Source organism: Bos indicus, chromosome 5, assembly GCF_029378745.1.
Source record: "Bos indicus isolate NIAB-ARS_2022 breed Sahiwal x Tharparkar chromosome 5, NIAB-ARS_B.indTharparkar_mat_pri_1.0, whole genome shotgun sequence".
In the NCBI taxonomy this organism is placed as follows: domain Eukaryota; kingdom Metazoa; phylum Chordata; class Mammalia; order Artiodactyla; family Bovidae; genus Bos; species Bos indicus.
The window spans coordinates 51,097,863-51,118,790 of record NC_091764.1 but is presented as its reverse complement, the minus strand read 5'-3'; the positions used below and the strand labels follow the sequence as shown (position 1 = coordinate 51,118,790).

General features: G+C 33.4%; 1 protein-coding gene and 1 long non-coding RNA gene across 6 annotated transcripts in view; one reads left to right on the top strand and one right to left on the bottom strand.

Annotated features, from left to right (window-relative positions):
- MON2 (MON2 homolog, regulator of endosome-to-Golgi trafficking) overlaps positions 1 to 20,928 on the top strand; it is a 109,946-nt gene that overhangs the window by 76,902 nt on the left and 12,116 nt on the right. For 4 of the 5 annotated variants that reach the window (XM_019960896.2, XM_019960899.2, XM_019960900.2 and 1 more), the window contains 7 exons: positions 4,130 to 4,273; positions 4,890 to 4,907; positions 5,200 to 5,328; positions 9,537 to 9,727; positions 14,164 to 14,224; positions 15,549 to 15,672; positions 18,410 to 18,617. In XM_019960896.2, coding sequence (XP_019816455.2) covers positions 4,130 to 4,273; positions 4,890 to 4,907; positions 5,200 to 5,328; positions 9,537 to 9,727; positions 14,164 to 14,224; positions 15,549 to 15,672; positions 18,410 to 18,617 — 875 coding nt within the window. The remainder of the gene's footprint in view (positions 1 to 4,129; positions 4,274 to 4,889; positions 4,908 to 5,199; positions 5,329 to 9,536; positions 9,728 to 14,163; positions 14,225 to 15,548; positions 15,673 to 18,409; positions 18,618 to 20,928) is intronic. The other variant, XM_019960898.2, reaches the window with a different exon arrangement.
- On the bottom strand, positions 4,447 to 18,411 carry LOC109559287 (uncharacterized). Its single transcript, XR_011566457.1, has 2 exons — positions 17,974 to 18,411; positions 4,447 to 17,885 (listed from the first exon to the last, which is right to left on the bottom strand). It is a non-coding gene; the product is annotated as an uncharacterized lncRNA (long non-coding RNA).

The window sequence follows — 20,928 nt, the reverse complement described above, 5'->3', positions numbered from 1 at the left end:
GTTCATTCAACTCTTCACAAGAATATGTACTTTTGGAGTGATAACTTTAGTAAAGTATTTCTGTAATTAGAAAATTAATTAGCAATGGGATTATATATTTTTTATCTGTATTTTAATTTTAGCTCTTGAATTGTTAGAAACCCATTAAAAAATAAGAATAAATTTGTAAAGTGTTTACCTCACAGAAATTTTAAAAGATATATTTTAACCCATATGTGTTTTGTTACTCCAAAAAAAAAAATTAAAACAGATCTAAAAATTGTTAAGCAAATTCCAGTTGGCAAACAAGACTAGATCAAAATCAAAGAATTCTTTAAATTGTCAAGGTAATTGTTAGCACAATTAACAACCACCAAAATGTTGAACAAAACAAGTATGAACTAAAGAGTCTGCGATCCCAGCAAAGTAGTTATGACATTCTGACAAAATTAGAATGGAAGTGGATTCTGATTACAAATGTGTTATCAGTAGCCATTTGGGTACTACAGATCATGCTTTCTAATTAAACAATTGCATTATATCCAACTGGATTGATGAAAACTTTCACAGTAATAATAGTGGTTTCTACTACAACATAGTACACCTTGATTGTCTCTGGAGGAGGTCTAGCTGAGCAGTAATTCCTTGACCACCTTACCCCTAGTTACTCTGTGCAGAGAAATTGTATAGAAACTTAAAATGTAAGAAAATCTGGCATTTTAATAATTTTATTACAGGGAGGATCAGTTTTTCATAATTGAAATTAAAAGAGCTGCTTTTGTTTTCAGTGGCAGAAGAAAAGTAGCCTGTCAGTGATAATTTTTTTCTCCCTGACTGTGAGCATAGGTTGTTTATAGACTACTGTGGAGGGAATGGAAAAGTTAGAAAAGGAGAGCATAGACCTTGTGGGATGCCCATAATCTAGAACTCTTACTCAGGTGTTTAATTCAGGTTTTATACGTATGTAGAGGATAGTAAACAAAGAAGAAACAGCAAACCCCCAAACTTTTTTTCTAGGGAAAAAAGCATATAATTTTACTTAGAACAAAACCTCTGCTTTAGCAATAAGAGAGCAAATAGAATCGTTCATCCCAAGCAGGCATTTGTTTTGAGCTTTGAGCTTTTTTAATGGCTTCGAAAAAGCACTTACCTTCAGTTGGAAAGTTAGGAAGTTTTATTGTTGGAAACTTTGGAACTTTTACTTATATCAGTTGATGTCATTTTGCATTACTGATTTTCACTCTAGCCATTGTTTATTACTTACGGGATTATTTAAATTATATTTCATAATACTTGAATGTGATTCAAACATATGGGGTCTTTAATATTTCCTAACAGAAGACTTAACATATTTCATTATTAGTAAGAGTGTTTTTATATTTTCCCCCACAGGTGTCAGAAAATTTTTTCACAAGCAAAATATACTTGCTTTGGAAGTTTATTCTTAAACTAATAAGCTATTCTGCAAAACACTTTACTGATTAAAAACTGTTTTCCTTCTTAAAGGAAAAACTCATTTCTAATTTCATATTTACCCTTATATTGTTTAGAGTTTCAGGGTCATGTGCTTTTCCTCTTGGTTTTCATATCACTAGTTCCCAACCAAAATGACTTAGTCCTATAGGCTAATTTTTTTTTTCCCCAAGATATTTTTACATACCTAGGGGACATGAGAATTTGATAATCTGTTTTCCTAAGTTTTGAGATCAGGAGACTGCATCTATCTTACTTATTGCTAACCTTTGTGAAGGCTGATAACTGGTAGCATGTGTACCTCCATGGTCAAGGCTACTGGAGTGGTACTTCAGGAGACACTGTCACATTGTGTGTGAATGGGGCTTCTACTTAATGGGGGCAGTTTTCTGAATCTCTCTGTACTTTGGCTTCCTCATCCATAAAAGGGAAATAATAACTCTGTAACTTTTTTTCTTAGTAAGTGGGATAGTATTTGTAAGGCATTTAGTGCCTGGCACAGTTAAACATTCAGTAAACATTAGCTGTTACTATTTTCATTATCATATTGTCTTGCAAAGGCCTTAGTACATGCTAAGTACAGAATGAATTATTTTAAATGACTTAATAAGAGAAACTTTGAATCATGTCAGATGTTAGATGTCCAGTTTCTTTTTTTGTTTTCACTTACACAATTTTCAAGGATTAATAGGAAATATTGTCCAGATAGATTGGGGCTTCCCAGGTAAAGTGGTAAAGAACCCGTCTGCTAATGCAGGAAACTTAAGAGATGAAAGTTCTATTCCTGGGTCTGGAAGATCCCCTGGAGGAGGTCATGGCAATCCATTCCAGTATTCTTGCCTGGAGAATCCCATGGACAGAGGAGCCTTTCGGCTCCACAGGGTCCATATGGTCCATAGGGTCACAAAGAGTTGGGCATGACTATAGTGATTTCACAAGCATGCTTATTGATTCTTAGCTTTTGGACTGAAATCTGCCACCAAATTTACACTATAGGCTTTTCTGATTCAGAATATTGAAGAAAGCCAATACTAATAACTTTTTCTTAGATAAAGTTTGTTGTTAAATTGACTCCATATTATGTATTTTAAGATCTCAGGATTCAGCTGTAACACTGTTAGTAAGTTTTGTTTTGTTTGTTTATAAAACACCACAAAAAATCAAAACATATAGTCCAGATCATTATTTGGTGCTATTTCCAGAAAAATTTTGATACTTAGTTTTCTAAGGTCTTCACACAGAATTTTGCTCTTCCTCTCTCCCGCCCCTCCTTTCCCTTCCTTCCTGCCTGCCTTCCTTTCTTTATTTGTCATTGAAAATAAAAGAATTCATTTAGGGTAATTATCTCTTTTCCACAGTAATTGCTACATATTTAATTCTAAGAGTTAAGACTCAGCAAGAAGTTAATAAAGAAGATTGTGAAATTAGTTAGTAGAGAGAATTTTTTTTAGGCTGTATACTTTTTAAGTTCTCCATTCACTTTTTCTGAGAAAAGTGACCAAACAGAGGAAGATGGTATTACATATCCTCATTCTGCTTTCCACATTATAATTACAGGATGATCTAATGGTATGTATGGGCAGCACTTTGCTTATCTACTTTGTATCTCAAGATCACTTTGTTAAAGCTAAATGGCTACCCGTTCTCTGAGGGAGAATAAAACTACTCTGTTATCTGACAGGTTAAAAAAGCCATGATTGTATGAAAATATACATGTTGTACACATAGTTTTAAAGAAAGTCCTTAAAATTTTGAGATGCTTTGAATTTTGATTTTGTATTTTGAAGGTGCCTCAAGTGTAGAATGATTATGCTTTTTGTTTTGGAAAGCACAAATATATTTTAGATACTCCATAAATTATATCATTAAATATTTTTCCTACAGAGAAAAATAAATGCTCAGACAGGAAAATATGAAAGGATGGGAGGAGAAAACACATTTGTTGCTAGACAAAATAAAAACATGAGATTTAAGTTCTTTCAACATATTTGATGTAATTAAAATTTGTAGTGTCTGAATATACATTTTGTTTTATGAAATTGTAGCATTAAGTTTAATTTTTATTAACTTAAATTTTTTTCTTGTTTTATATCAAGTCTATGTATTGATACATTAGATGCTAAATATACACTGCCCTGTTAAAAATTAATACATACATTTCTTTTAGAAACAGATTTTCATTCATGACTTATTTTCCCAACTGTAATGAACGTGCTTACTTGTTAAAGTCTCTGGTCCATGCATGGTGCAGGCATAAGCTGTCATTTTCATGAACTAATGTCATCAGTTAAGCACCTAAGTAGAAGTCAATCTCATCTTGGTCAGTGAAGCATTCTAAATTGTCTAAAGTGTGTGTTACTGAACAAATGATCAGATTGTGGAACCTCAGAATGGCCCATGACTTCTCTTTAAGTGCTTGCCCTTTGTTTAGTCTGCTAAGTAATAAGCCACACTTTTAATTAAAAAGTATTTTTTAGCTGATTAAAGTATTTAGCCTATACTTTATTCAATATTAGTTTAAAATAGTTTAAATGTCCTTCAGGGCTTCAAAAAGTATATAATGCTTAACATAAAATAAGACAGTCTTTAAGATTCTTTGATTAAACAAAAGCATAAATGGTAAAGAACTTAATGGAGTTCAGATTATACATTCTATTGTTCATATATTGTTTTATAGGCCATCTGTGTAGGACCAGAAAACATGCAGATAATGTATCCTGCTATATTTGACCAGTTACTGGCATTTGTAGAATTTTCATGTAAACCTCCACAGTATGGACAGCTGGAAACAAAACACATTGCAAATGCAAAATATAATCAGGTAATTTGCTATAAATTATATTTACTCTGTAAAATTTCATGTCTTATAAATGTAGTCAGTTCCACTTAAGATGGACTTTATCTCCAAACTTTTTCTTTCACAAATGAACTTTCATATTTCTATTAACAGTTTAAACTGGAAAGAAACATTATTTGGAAAACCTGTGCCCCTTCTTTTTTTTTTTTTTAATTGTTTATTGCTTTCTTTTCCCAAGTGGTTCTCCAGAAAGCTTGGCCTTTCCTGATACTCTGTAGTACATCTTTCTTCAGAGTTCCTTTCTTGGTGTCCTCATCATACTATAGAATGGCTTCTAAATCCCTACGCCTAGTCCTACTCTTATCTAAAATAGATACCTGCAATAGAAAATGAAGAAATGAGAAGTTGTCTACTACTGGTGTGAAATTTAGTTGGATTTTACATAAAATATTTTTTAGCCATAGTTGGCAAATTTTAACTTTGTTTTGGCTTAGGGGAAAAATAAATTTCTGAATGCATGCACGTGCTGATTTTCTTCACTCAACATAAAAATTATAATTTTACATGGTCCGAAAAGTAGTTTAATGTGTATTAACTTTTCTCATTCTATTTGTCTTGCAACACAATGGAATCACAATAGATCCAACTATTTGCACCGGTGAGTTAAATTTCCTAAAATTGTCCTAACCTATTGGCAACAAATAAAGTACAACTTTCCCAGTTTTTGATAGAATGCTCTATGTACTTTTTCTGATAGTTTTAATTTTTGCCTGGCTGAAAATTATTCTTTCATGAAATTATATCTCTTTGAAAACTTTGCATGTAATAAAACAATCTGACCTAAAACCAAGGCCTGAACTTTAAGACAAAGAAGCTTTCACTTTGAAAACAATATGATTTCATTTAATCTCATTTTTATTTTAACTCCATGTGAAAATATTACTTTCTAGGCGGAATGGGTTGCCTTGAATTATGTACCATTTGCTGAAAGGTCTTTAGACGTAGTTGTGGATTTATATCAAAAAACAGCCTGTCACAAAGCAGTGGTGAATGAGAAAGTACTCCAGAATATTATTAAGGTATCTTTTAAAAAAATTTTTATACTTTCATTTAATGATGATAACATTATTGAAATTTATCTTTAGGTAATTGTATATTGTCATATATTAAAATAAATGGAAAAATATAATCTGTTATTATTTATAGTGATTTTGCTCCAACATTCATGAATATTATTTAGGAAGATGTTTCTCTGAAATAAGAAGGTTTTTTTAATAAAACATATTTTAAAATATGCATTCGATTTTATGATTTTTCATCTTTGGCACAAGACAATAAGCATCTTGTTTCTTAGGACAGTATTTCTCATACTTTGATAAGCATTCAAGGAGAAATTCACAATTCATCCTATCGATTTAACTGATCATGCATACTTTTTTTGAAAGCCAGTTCCTCAGTGCATGGACAACCATTATTAAAATTCATCTGCTGTTGTGTGTGTCCTATTCCTCCAAAGTTTATTTCCTTTTTTCCCCCCCTGTTTTGAAGGACAAACCTAAACCTTGCTCTTACTCTAATATGTAGATGCTTTTATGTACTGGATAATTACAGTCTGATCTGAACTCTCTTCCCTCAAGGAAGAGCCCTTTCTCTGTTCCATGGTTCATCCTTCTCTTTGTGTTCGTCTGTTTCTTTTCCCACCGTTCTTTGCTGGCAATTCTTTCAGCCTCTTATACTTTATCCTGGGAATATGTCCCAGGTGGCACTAGTGGTTAAGAACCCATCTGCCAATGCAGGAGACATAAGAGATGTGGGTTTGGTCCCTGGGTCAGGAAGATCCCCTGGAGGAGGGCACAGTAACCCACTCCAGTATTTTTGCCTGGAGCATCCCATGAACAGAAGAGCCTGGCGGGCTATAGTCCATTGGGTCCCATAGAGTCAGATATGACTGAAGTGACTTAGCACGCATGCATGCTGAACACTTCCCTCAAGGAAGAAGACCTCTTTCTCTGTTCCAAGGCTCATCCTTCTCTTTGTGTTCATCCTTTTCTGTTCCCACCTTTCTTTGCTGTTAATTCTTTCAGCCTGTTATATTTATCCTGGGAAGAAGATTAAGCCTTTTATGTAAAATCTTTCTCTCATTTGACTTCTTACTCAAAATTGTTCTCTTTCAACTTTCCTTTACTTCTAAGCTCCTTTAAACAACTTGTAGCCTTCACCTAACCACCACTCACTCTAACCTGTTGTACCCAGGCTCACTTCCATATTCTGCTAAAAAAACTACTTACTTGAAGTTACAGAAGACAAAAGTCTTTAAATTCTAAGCCCTTTCTAATTCTTTATTTTCCTTGTTAATATGGTACTGCTCTGGTCTTTTTTTTAAAAAATAACTTTATTTATTTTTGGCTGTGCTGGGTCTTTGTTGCTGCATGGGCTTTTCTCTAATTGGGGTGAGCTGGGGCTACTCTTTGTTGCAGCGTGCAGGCTTCTCATTGCAGTGGCTTCTCTTGTTGTGGAGTGCAGGCGCGGTAGTTGTGGCACAAGAGCTTAGTTGCTCAAGTGCCTGTTGGATCTTCCCTGACCAGGAATTGAACCCATGTACCCTGCCTTGGCAGGTGGATTGTTTACCACTGAGCCACCAGCAAAGCCCCTGGCCTTCTTAAAATTGTTTCTTCCCTTGATTTTCTGTCATAGTTCTTTCTGCCCCTCACCACTCATCCCCTCAAAACTGTCTTGTTTTGTTGAGATTTGTTGAGAATTTGTTGATTTGTTGAGAATAAATTTTAAGCACTTCTGTCACGGGTACTAAGAAATAGTAGAGATTAAAAATGAATAAGATAGTTCATACATTTAATAATTCAATAAAAGATCTATAAAAAGAAAAATAATAATGCAATATATTAAGTACTAAGTGAAGACCTCCAAGTAGAGGCAGCTTTGTGTTCAGAGAAAGCTGGATTAGCATAGTGCACTGCTGTGTACTTGCTGCTCTGTGATTTTGGAGCAAATGAAACTGAGAGTGTTTCTCATCTGTAAAAGAAGGATAATACAATGCAAATTTCATGTCTTAACCATTAAGAGATTCAAGTGAGATATGGCATTTAACAATACTTGCCAAGTAGTCAGTATTGAATAAAAGTTCAGTTCTCCCTTCCCTCTGTTGACAAGGAAATAACTAAACTGCCTATGGGATTCTGGCAAGGGTTAAATAAAGTAACATTTGGAGAAGGAATACCCAGCAACAAGGGAGAAGGAGATCTAGATCAATTAAACAACATAAAGATCATGGTATATTTTTAAAGCATTGTTGAGAAATCCCACTTAGGGAGCTAACAGGGCCTGGAATAGGTCTGAAAAAGTGGCTTTGGGTTTTACAAGCCATCATAAGGAATCAGACCTTCTTTAACCACTGAAGAGCTGAACTTGGAGGAGTGATATGAATCAGTTTGTATTTTTAATGGAATTAAATAATCTCTTTTCTGTATTTCTGAACAGTTGGTTGATGCCGCTTACTACATGTATTGTGTTAATTGGACAACGCTCTTCCTTCCTTGGAAACTGAGCTTTGTGACAGCAAGAACTGAATTTTCTAGTTTCACATACATTTATTGAATATATAGGATATGCCAGTCTCTATATTCATTAAATGTTTTTTAAAAATAAATGTATAAGTCAAATGTATCTGTTGTACTTAACATTCCCTTGATACTGGTAAACTATTAATCTAGTAGTAAACTATCTAACCTTAAGTTATAACCTGTTAATTCAGAGTGGCCCATGTATAATTTAGTATTCTTTTGTTGGCATATGACACACATTCAGTCTCTGACTAGCTTTAAAAATAAAAGAGCATGCTTAGTTGGAAAAGTCAGAGATAGAGGGAGGGCTTTGGGATTGGTGTATCCAGTGGTTCAGTACTATCTCCAGAAAGCAAATTTTTTTCTTCCTTGTTCTGATTTCCAAGGGTTGACTACATATCCTATGTTTTTCCTCATAGTTGTAGGCTAATAAAGGGATTATATGTCAGCAGCAAGTGTGTGTGTGTGTGTGTGTGTGTGTGTGTGTGTGTGTGTATCAGATTATTCTTAAGTTACTACAGTTAACCTTAAATGAACCAGCTTTAGTTCCATGCCTAGTCTTGAACCAGTGATTATGGCCAGAGAAATGGAATAGATTGATTGGCTTAATAAATTGATCATCTCCTTACCCTAATTTCCAACTGGATGTGGGGAGGGGAAAAAGATTCTGGGTAGGCTAAATTATCTTTTGTTATCATACTATTGTGTAATGGTTCACATGTTCACTATGTAAGTATTCAATAATAATTTGTGTGGAAGATGAAATCAGGTTTTAGGTTCACTCCATAACATTGAATTATGAAAATGTATCTCTTTTAATTTTTATCTTTCTCAGACTAGAATTTTTGTATAAAAATAGAGTCTGGGCACTCTCATGAACATAATCAGATGGTATATTGGAACTGTTTATTGATGGTGCTCTGGGCTAACTCACTGTGATGGTTGGGTCAGTCTAGTCTTCTAGTTGTTGGATAGAACTATGACCAGGGAACTTCATTCTAAGCCACCAAATTAGTTCTTTAATGATTAACAGCAAGTTGACCAATTAGAAAGTAAGTCTCATTATTTCAGTCATTATACAGATGCTATGCTGTGACTTTGAAGATAAAGGCAATCAAATTCTTAAATTACCAGTTTTTCTCAAATATTTGCAAAAGGAAGAAAGTACATTAAAATGTTAGTGTAGAATATAAAATTCAAAAAATTTTAGAGATAAAATATAAAGCATAGTAATATTCTCTAGGCCATGTTTACCTAACCATTAGTAAAAAATTATTGATCTCTCTTGGATAGAAGAGACCCCATTCATCAAATTAGTTGCCAGGAGAACTACAGCAGAATGCTCTAAGTTTATAACTGCATTAGAGAAGCTGCAAGATTGTAAATTTACTACTCTTAATCTTAACTTTTCAGAAAACATCCTTATATTTTATGATGAGAAACTACGGTCCAAAAATGGTTATTACTTCTTCAGGGTCATTGTTTGTAAAATGGACATAGGACTTAAAAGTATATCTTTCTAGGTAGTATAATTTGAAAACCATGTCTGAGAATTGGCCTTTCTAGAAAGTAACATCTATTTAAAATGAAAATGCTTATCTTATTTTTTATAAGAACAAAGAGAAGCTGTAATTTTTTTAAAAAAAAATTTTAAAAGCTGAGTGTTTGTTTTAATTAGTATTTATCTTAAACTGTCTTTATTTTCCCAGACTCTTAGGGTTCCCCTCAGCTTGAAGTATTCCTGCCCTTCTGAAAGCACTTGGAAACTAGCAGTATCTTCTCTCCTCAAAGTTCTTTCTATTGGGCTACCTGTTGCCCGGCAACATGCTTCTTCGGGAAAATTTGACAGTATGTGGCCGGAACTAGCCAACACCTTTGAAGACTTTCTCTTTACTAAAAGGTCAGCTCATTCATTTTTACAATTAAGACAATCTTTCAAGAAGTGCACATTATACCTATAATTGCCTAAGAACAGTATTTCTCTTTATTCATTAGTTAACTAATTGACTATTAAGATTGCTAGATTGTATACAAAGAACGAGTTAGGCATTTATGCACTGGGTACATTATCTGTAAGCAGAGGATAATTTTGCTCTTTACCATGTTGCTGGTTGTAAGATAGGAGTCTTTTCTATAAGACCACATGATTAAATCATAATTAAGGAGCCATGGTTTTAACTTGATGAATCTAAGAAGATCTGTTAAAAAAATCCAGTGTCCATTTAGCATCACAAGAGAAGAACCATATCAGAAAATCAGTTTTTTTCAGAATAAATAAGATCGTTGGTAATAATGAACAGCTCTTTAAGATGTTTAAGTTGTGCAAAGAAGAATGAAATTTTCATTGTGTAATGTGCAACAGAGGGTGTATCTTAAGGATGGTATTTTGGCCCCTCACTGAATGAGAATAGGATAATTGAAATGTGGGCTAAATTTTTTGAATGAGGAATCTGCTCCAGTCTGTCTAAAGCTATACTAATACAGCAGTCACTGCTGCTGCTGCTACTGCTGCTAAGTCGCTTCAGTCGTGTCCGACTCTGTGCGACCCGATAGATGGCAGCCCACCAGGCTCCCCCATCCCTGGGATTCTCCAGGCAAGAACAATGGAGTGGGTTGCCATTTCCTTCTCCAATGCATGAAAGTGAAAAGTGAAAGTGAAGTGGCTCAGTCGTGTCCGATTCTTAGTGACCCCATGGACTGCAGCCTTCCAGGCTCCTCTGTCCATGAGATTTTCCAGGCAAGAGTACTGGAGTGGGGTGCCATTGTTTTCTCCTTTTAATTAACTAAGTCACATTAAAAATTGAGTTCTTCAGTCTCATTAGCTAGTCTCATTAGCCATGTCTCATTTGTGGCTAGTGGTTGCTATAGAGGGCACTGCATGCAGATCATTGAACATTTCCGTCATAGGAAGTTCTGTTGGGCAGCACTGATCTAAAATGTACCATTTTATTAGAGATGGGCTTATCACTAATAGCTGTGATAGGTAGGCAGTCTTCAGTACTCCTACAGTCTAATTTTCCTTTGTGCTATAGTGGTGAAATTCTGTGATAACAAAAGTTTTTCTGTTTTGTTTTTTTTATCCGTTAATCACTTTTTTTAAACTATAGAATGATGAATATGCCATGTACTGCTGTGTAACCATTTTAAATTGCTAGTTTGAAATCATTTAAATTATAAATTTCATATACGTGAAGAAAAATTTACATTGGCACGTTGACAGTGATCAGATGAGTCTACAGCAGAGTGATTTAATGAAGAAATTTTGTCTGTCTTTCTAATGTTTAGTTATTTAGTAAAGAAAAATTGTAGAGTACAAAAGCTTAACTTAAATTTTTTCTCTATAAGAGCTTATCTGATGTTTCAGAATTAGAAGCAATGATATGTGATCCTAATTTCTGTTTCCATAACTAGTCAGATTTTGTTTCGCTTTCTTACATATTTCTTACCTCTAGAAATCTTACTGATACCAATGCAAGCATACTATACCTTTCTCTGTGCTGTTTCCCAACTGTTTATGGTCTGCAAGCTGCTTTCACAAGGCAGTACGGTAACAGAAAACAAAACCAAAATCAACTAGAAGAAAGGAGAGGCTTTGAACATCACTGAGGGCTCTCATAAATGAATGAATTATTTAAACGAGTGAAAGAAAAATCCAGTTAAAAATGAGAAACTAAAAGATTGTAGCCTGGTAGACACTTGGACTTCGCTAGTGGCTCAGACGGTAAAGCGTCTGTCTACAGTGTGGGAGTCAGGAAGATCCACTGGAGAAGGAAATGGCAATCCACTCCAGTACTATTGCCTGGAAAATCCCATGGATAGAGGAGCCTAGTAGGCTACAGTCCATGGGGTTGAAAAGAGTCGGACACGACTGAGCGACTCCACTTACTTACTTAGACACTTGAGGTCTATTAGGAATTCATTCAAACACCCTTTTAATACCAAAACACGGTGGTAGTTCTTTAGAACAGTGGTTCCTAGCCTTTTTGGTACCAGAGACCAATTTCATGGAAAACAGCTGCTTATCTCCTATGTGGCTGGGTTCCTAATGGGGTTGGGGACCCGTGCTCTAGAAGACACATGGGCTAGTGGGAATTCATACAGTTATGGTCTGTTGACCTTCAGTTAAAAACACTAAGTACTACCCGGAAGAATTGAAACATTCACACAAAAACTTGTACACGAATGTTTATAGCAATATTATCATAATAGCCAAATAAATGAAAACAATCCAAATGTTCTGATGAATGGATAAATTTGATTTGTACATGCATACAGTGGAATAGTTAGCCGTGAAATACTGATGCATATTACAATTTGGATGAATCTTGAAATCGTTATGCTAAGTGAAAGAATGCAAACACAAATGAGGTCACATACAGTTTGACTTGTGTTTCAGAGTTGGGAGGAGGGTAGAATAAGGCATGACTACTCATGGATGCAGAGTTTCTTTTGGAGGTGATGAAAATATTCTAGAATTAGAAATGACCATTGTACAACTTTGAATATACTAAAAAGCATTATATGGTACCATTTAAAAGGATACATTTTATGGTATGAATTACATTTCAAAAAGTAAATTTAATGTACCATACAGACAGAACTGAAGAAAAATACAAATAATATTTTATCAGTTTGAAGTCTCTTTTCTGTCAAATAAGGATTCATGAAAAAAAATTTTTTTTAAGATTTCCATTATACTTCTCAAACTTAGACTATAACAATCTTATATGTCTCATTTGTGCCTACAATATTGACTATCTCCCTTTATAATTTATAGGTAAATTCTGTTAATCATCTGTGGTTTTAAAAGCTCAACCAATGTTTTTTGATATGCTCACAATATCTAGTAAGGATTGTTATTGTTCAGTTGCTAAGTTGTGTCTGACTCTTTGCAACCCCATGGACTGCACAGCATGCCTGGTTCCTCTCTGTCTCCACAGTTTCCACAGATTTGCTCAAATTCACGTGCATTGAATTGGTGATGGTGTCTAACATCTCATCCTCTGCTTCCCCCTTCTCCATTTGTCTTTTGTCTTTCCCAGATCTAGTAAGAATACTAACTATAAATTAAAACAAATAACCACTATAGTGAATTCTGAGATCAGAATATTCAGCCTGTCCACAGTTGAATAAATGTCTGATTTTATTGATCATTAGAATTAGAAGTAAACTTTTCAGCTTTGTACACTATTCCCTTCCCTCATATATTTTTAAAAAGTAGTTTAGTGTTTCTGATGTGTGATCCCAATAATGTTAATACTGTATGTTCTTGATAAGCTTTTTTAAATTGGTAGTTAGCCAATTGGTATTTTCTCTGTGTGTGTCTATTTTAATACATGTAATGAGATAAACCAGATAATACCAAATAGAGCAAGAATAGCTCTAGATATAAAACTCTATACTCTACCTCTAAATCTAAACATGGTAATACTGTTCTTACATTTATAATTTTTATAAAAGAGCAGAACTTAGGTTCAGATATAAGTCTAGGTTCAAATTGTGGTTTGTCATTTATTTGCAGTGTGTCTTGGTCATATGACTAGCCATTCAAAGCTTCAGTTTCCTCTTCTGTCAATTACATGGAATACCTGTGGTTACTGTGAATATAGGTGATACTGTGAATAAAGCTCTTAATACAGTGGTTGGCTTTCTAATTTTTGCTGTCATTATTATTGTAATAATCATTATCATCCTATTCTCAGCTGTTTTTAAAAGTGCTTAATATTTCATTGTTTCATAAGCTTAATAGAACTTTACTGCCCATTCTTATTAAGAGCCACAGGGTCTAGAATTGACTTTGGGTCTCTCAGAACTGTTGATTTATTCTGATTTTGGTGGAACAGTTTTCTGCTTTAGAAAGTCTGAATCAGTCCTCTTTTCAGATGTTTGCTTTTATTATAAATATATTTAGTATATCATATTTATTACAAATTAGTGATTAATGGGCTGTCACTGAGTGAATAATTAAGCATCTTGACCATGGCTCTCTTAAATCACTGGCAATATAAGTGAATTCAGTTTTTGTCACAATGGTAATTTTTGCTGTGACTCCAGATGATAGTATTTTTACTTTTCCTTGTTTTTCACTCATAGTACTAAAAGACGTTTAGTTCTACAGATTTTATTTAGTTCAAGATTGAGCCAAGTATTTTTGTAGCTAAAATTTCATGTTTGTAATTAGAATACTAATTACTTTAAGAAATAACTGTTCTTTTAAATAAATGATAATGTTCTAACTTGGATGAGGAAATTTTTTTGATGTTCAAATTCTGTTTGTATTTTCAGGAAGTATTTTACCTTTAAAAATCAAGTCTTTTATGTGTTTATATTTTTTAGCATACCTCCAGATAACCTCTCTATTCAAGAATTTCAAAGAAATGAAAGTATTGATGTTGAGGTGAGGAATCTATTTAAAACATTTTCCTACGACTATACAAACCAAATAATAAAAATGTTGAAACTGTAAAATTGCTTAAAACATAAATAAAGTGATACATTGAATATGAACCTAAAAACATTAAAACTCTCAAAAAGGTTAAAGTTTAATTTTTAAAGCACTGATATTTAAAAAACTACTTTTTTATATTTGTTAGCTTTGTGCATGTTGTCTAGATACTTAATTGTGTCCACTTAATAAAGAGCAGTTAATTTAGTAAAATAAATCTATCAGTGAGCATGTATTTGAGAGCTTTATAAAAGTTTGACAAATCAGATGTTTGTATTTAATTGATAAGTTGCTCAGATTTCTCTATTTTTAACCAGCTGTAGCAATGGCACTCCACTCCAGTACTCTTGCCTGGAAAATCCCATGGATGGAGGAGCCTGGTGGGCTGCAATCCATGGGGTCGCTAAGAGTCAGACACGACTGAGCGACTTCACTTTCACTTTTCACTTTCATGCACTGGAAAAGGAAATGGCAACCCACTCCAGTGTTCTTGCCTGGAGAATCCCAGGGATGGGGGAGCCTGGTGGGCTGCCGTCTATGGAGTCACACAGAATTGGACACGACTGAAGTAACTTAGCAGCAGAAACAAATAATGAATGTTTTTTAAAGAATATATTCTTCTGATTATAAATGGAATTTAAACAAGTAATTTTCAGTTATGGATTTTTGGTTGAGGGGGTTTATTATTTCCCTGTAAGTGGGATAGGGGAACTTTTTAAATAAAACAAATCAAATAAATTACATAAAAAGCGTTGGCATCATATACAGATGTAAAGTATTGCCTTTTGTCCCATTACTGTACTAACTCTTATAAACTCTTCTTCAAACTTTTGTTTTTCTTTAAAAGGCAAAATAATACATTATATGTTAGAAATAAGCTATTTAACAAAAATGACTATAACTTCTTAATAGCTCATTTTTATGGTACTAAAAGGTGATTTAAATCTTATTCTTAGTCCCTTTTTAGATATGGTATTCTAACATGGATGTATTTCATATGCTGATTTTTTTTTCTCCCGAGCACACTTTGCATTTATCATGTTGAATATCAAAATGTATTGAATTTGTATAGGAAACAGTTTGTAGTATTATTTGTAATAAAGTTTATTCACTAAGACACATGAGGGAAGCAAACTAATTATCCTCTATATTAACATTAAAATGCTTTTATACATCTATTAGGAAAAATTCTGATACTCTTTTAAAATAAAATTTAAATTTTATTCTATAAGTTATTATCTCTTAAAAAATAATGAATTTGCCTCTTTTGTTTTAGGTAGTTCAGCTTATCAGCACTGAGATATTGCCTTATGCCAATTTTATTCCTAAGGAATTTGTTGGTCAGATAATGACTATGCTTAATAAAGGATCAATACATTCTCAGTCATCTTCATTTACAGGTATGTTATTTCAATGATTTTTTAAAAATGTTAATAAACACTGAAATACTTTTGAAGAAGCTGACTTGTAGAAATGTTACTTCTACAATTGTGGTAAATGTAAATGGGTGAATGGTTAAGAAAGAATGTAATGTAGAACATTAAGCTTTATGAGGGAAAAATGTGATAAATATTCTGTGAATTGTGTGTGATGAATTAAATTGCAGAGTACTTATGGAAATCACCTAAATCATTGCAGGCTGACATAAGTTAGCCAGTTTTGTGAAGTCATGGATTATTGTGAAGTAATGAGTGTATATTCTTACCACTTAGTTAACTTGGTTAACTTAATAGTTGGGTAACAAGTGTCAGTTTTGTCATCTATAAAATAAAGATCTTAATACCAACCTCTCAGGACTATAAATTGCAGTTAGTCCATTTACAAACTGGTTCTTTTTCCTAGTGCAGACAGTTTTTTAAAATAATCTGGTAAAGTGCAGGTTTAACATTCACTTCAGCCACTCAGTTGTTTCCAACTCTCTGATGCCATGGATTGAAGCACCAACTCCTGGAGCTTGCTCAAACTCACATCCGTTGAGTCGGTGATGCCAGCCAACCATCTTATCCTCTGTCATCTGCTTCTCCTCCTGCCTTCAATCTTTCCCAGCGTGAGGGTCTTTTCCAATGAGTCAGTTCTTTCATCAGGTGGCCAAAATATTGGAGTTTCAGCTTCAACATTAGTCCTTCCAATGAATATTCAGGACTGATTTCCTTTAGGATGGACTGGTTGGATCTCCTTACAGTCCAAGGGACTCTCAAGAGTCTTCTCCAACACCATAGTTCAAAAGCATCAGTTCTTTAGTGCTCAGCTTTCTTTATGTCCAACTCTCACATCCATACATGACTACTGGAAAAACCATGGCTTTGACTAGACGGACCTTTGCTGGTAAAGTGATATCTCTGCTTTTTATTATGCTCTCTTGGTTGGCTTTTCTTCCAAAGAGCAAGCATCTTTTAATTTCATGGCTATAGTCACCATCTTCAGTGATTTTGGAGCCCCTAAAAATGAAGTCTGTCACTGTTTACATTGTTTTCCCACCTGTTTGCCATGAAGTGATGGGACTGGATGCCATGATCTTAGTTTTCTGAATGTTAAGTTTTTAACAAACATTAGAACATCAGAGAAAAATTTCTGAAGTCCATTTAATGTAGTTAACTTCTTAAGAATATTTAAAAATTATAGATCAGTTTTTATAAAATACATTTTAAGAACCATATTTATAACTACATGTAAATATTCTGTTAAATAAGGACTATTGAATTACCATATATACTTTTTATAGCAATTTTTTGATGATACCTGTTGCTATTTATAGTATTAATTGTACCAAGATAAAGAAGGTACATGTATGTATATTCTTCCAGTGACTTTACAATCAGACACAAATTTTTCAGCTTTAACTTGGAGTTTTCTTTAAATGTATACATACAAAGTCTTTTTGCTAATAAATAAGGTCAACTTATAAACACAGAGGTTCCAGTGATATTTGGTGCCCTGTTCTTGAGTATGATCTGACAGCCAGAGCTCACAGATGATTGAGGAAATCTGCCAACACGAAAGAGAAAGACCAAAACAATTGAGAGGTTAGAAAAAATTGGGAAGAAAGAGATAAAAATGCAGAGCCATAGAAAACATTTATTTTAAAAAATTATAATTAGGATGTTCAAGGAGATAAAAGATTTTACATTCATAAAACAAGAAAAATGCTGTTAAAGTGGAACAGTTAGAACACAAAAGAGTTCAAAGAAGCTAAAAATATGATAGCTGACATAAATTCTATGAAAGGTTGGAAGAAAACATTAAGGAAAAACCTAGAAGTAGAACAAAGACAAACAAGTGGACAATCTGAGAGGAAAGAAAATGGATCTCAGGGATGTTACATCTGACAGTAGGTCTTCCAAAAAGAGAAAAACTTCGAGAGGAAGTTATTAAAGAAACAAATTGAAGATATAAATCTGCAGATTAAAAGTGGTCACTGTTGGGCTTTAACCCCAGAGTTTCTGGTTCAGTAGGTCTGGAGTGAGGCATGAGAATATGCTAACACATTCTCTGGTGATGCTGATGGTGCTAGGAACTACACTTTGAGTATGACAGTAAAATGACACTTTCAGAAATGTAGTCTCAAAATTTTTACTTCCTCCCATTCACGTTCTCAGGAACTGCAGAATATGCCCTGTGAAAACAAAGGAGTAAATCAAGAAAGGGGAGAGCGTTAAGATCTAGAAAGTAAGATATAACACAAGAGAGAATAAAAAACTCACAGGGTGAGGCCAGAGACTGGTTCCAGGAGATAACTGGACAGCATATCCACAGGGCAACTAGTCCAGACCGGAGCAGAGGTCAGGGTCTGGGGAAGATGCTGCCAAGAGAAAAAATGAAAGAGACAATCAAATGGATTATTCCAAGTTGGACCATGTGGAAGACTATTGAGAGGTGTTCTATAGTGCTGTTGAAGTGTAACCAAAGACCAGGACATGAAAACTTTAAAGTGATGTGAGTGGATAGTCATGCCTTGTTTTTGATCTTGCAAGGGGGAAAATTGTTCTCTCTCTCTGTCACACACACATTATAAGTTTTTCATACATACTCCTTACCACTTAAGAAATTTCCTTTTATTCCTACATTGCTAAGAATTTGTATCACTAGAGTATATTAATTTAACCTTGTATTAACCATCAAACATTATTAATTCTACAGAAGCAGAGATTGATATTCGTTTGAGAGAAGAATTTTCTAAAATGTGTTTTGAAACCCTGCTTCAGTTTTCCTTCAGTAATAAAGTCACAACACCTCAAGAAGGCTACATCTCACGAATGGCACTCTCAGTGCTTCTTAAGAGGTCTCAGGATGTACTACATCGTTATATAGAGGATGAAAGATTAAGTGGCAAATGCCCTCTTCCAAGGTATATGTATATATATATTTTTAATTAAAGAAATACACTATCATAGTTGTTAATAATTTAAAAAACTGAGAAAGTCAGGTGTTTTCATAAATATTTCTGAACTTGAGGCTGTTTATAATTTTATTTATTCCATACAATGTAAATATTCATAAGCTTTGCTGCATATATATTAGTGTGTTTATTATAGGATGCCTTTTCTGACTCCTTATGGGGGTTAAGTAATATATGACATACATACCAAGTTACTTATATTATTTTGGGAAAAAAATGAATTCTAAAATATATCTTCCCAAGGATTTCTGCTTAAGGACCTGTGGATCTGTATTAACACATGATTGTTAATTTCTCTAGAGAGAAAATAATAGTTAAATCATACTTTATGAACTTCCTTGTTTGTTTTACAGTCATTTCAAGATTTCTCTGTAAGTCATCTAGCCATATCTTGTATCTTCTTTTCATCTACTTAGCCTAATTAAGTCCTTGTACCTAAACTGATTTCCTTCTCATTTGGTCAAGCTCTAGATCTTTCTGCTAACCCAAGGCTAATCAAAGTTGGGGTACAGATCAGAATTCATAAAAAAATACAATAAAAAATTGGATTATGTTGCCAACCTAGTTTTTAATGTGTAAGTTAGAATTTAAGGCAAAGCAAGTGAATCAAACAGAACATGATATTGGACGACAAAGTAATCTAAGTCAGGAAAAGAGTTAGGAAGATTACTGTGGATCCCCTTCTATAAGGCAGTATTGGAGAGGTAAATCACTAACCCTAAGTATTTGTGTACATTCTTATTTACTTAGAATAAATCTCTAGAGTTGGAATTGACCTGTCAAAAGATACAGACCTTTTAAAAGGTTTCGATATATATTACAAATTGCCTATCAGAGACTTCTACCAGTTTACATCCTCCCAGGAGTATATTATTATCCTTCTCCTCAGTTTTTAGCAGTTTAAAATTATTTGCCATTTTATCACTTATCTTTTAAAAATTTGATGAATGAAAAATAATCTGATTGTTAATTAGGCAGATTTATTTTATTATAATCTTGATTATTAATAACTTAATTATTATTAAAGGCAAGTTATTAATTTGCCTTAAAATTTTTTTTATTCTTTAATTACCAATGCTTATTTGCTATTTGTATTTCTGCTTTTAGGACCACTATATTTTGAATTTCTAGAACATAAATTATACCTTCTAATAAATTATATACAAAAACATTCCAAAGACAGGTGTTAGTAATTCGGTTATTGTCATGATTGAAAATTAATTTATTTAAAATTGACCTCTGAAGTATACTTATGAAAGCAATAATAGGGTTGCCTTGATTGGAGTATTTTTATTAGAGCAAAAGATACTTGATTTCAGAAAGCAGTTTTCCTTCTTTCCTTTCTTGTGTTTTAAGTGTTTATTGCTTTAAATAGTCTTATTATAATTGTTATATTATTGTATTGTCTTATGTTTAATGCAGTATTATTACATTCTTTTCTTAAAACGACATTGCAGCCCAATAAAATACCTGTATACTTAAAAAGTGGAGAAGTAAACAGCAACCCACTTCAATATTCTTGCCTGGAGAATCCCATGGACAGAGGAGTCTGGCAGGCTATGGTCCATGGGCTTGTAAGAGTCGGACAAGGCTTAGTGACTAAACCACCAAACCACCACCATACTTAAAAAGGGAGGCTTGAAATAGTACCCTCTCATACTATTAAGAAAATCTTATCAGTTGAGTGATAACACAGATTCATACCAGGAGTGGGGTGTGGGGGAGGACTGTAGAGAAGAAGAGATATATTTCTACAGAGAGAAAGAATAATCAAACTACTCTTGTTGGTCCTTTACTCCAAGCTTATTCTTCATCGCTGATGTCTCTAAATTGACTTTGAGCATATTTCTTATATGTTGTTTTAGAAAGTTAAATAAGTACTGTTGTAATTTTAAACATACTTTTAACAGCATGATAAATTATGTACAGGGGGTAATAACAATCTTTATATACATTTAAGTTTTGGCAGATCTCTTTTAGTACTAATTAGTTAAAAAGAAAAAAACTTTTGTAGAAGTTTTAACAGCATATCTTATACAGTGTTTTAATTTTAAGTAGTTTTAAGAAATATCTTACAAATAAATTTAAATTTGCATGAATAGATTGTCTTTCCCCCCATTTTAGTGTTGATAACTTAGAATAACTATAAATCTTAGTTGCATACCAAAATACGTTACTGAAATGATTTTATTTTATAAGAATTTAAAACTAATATTAACTTTGCACTGTTTAATGTTCAGTATTTTCCAAAGTATATCTA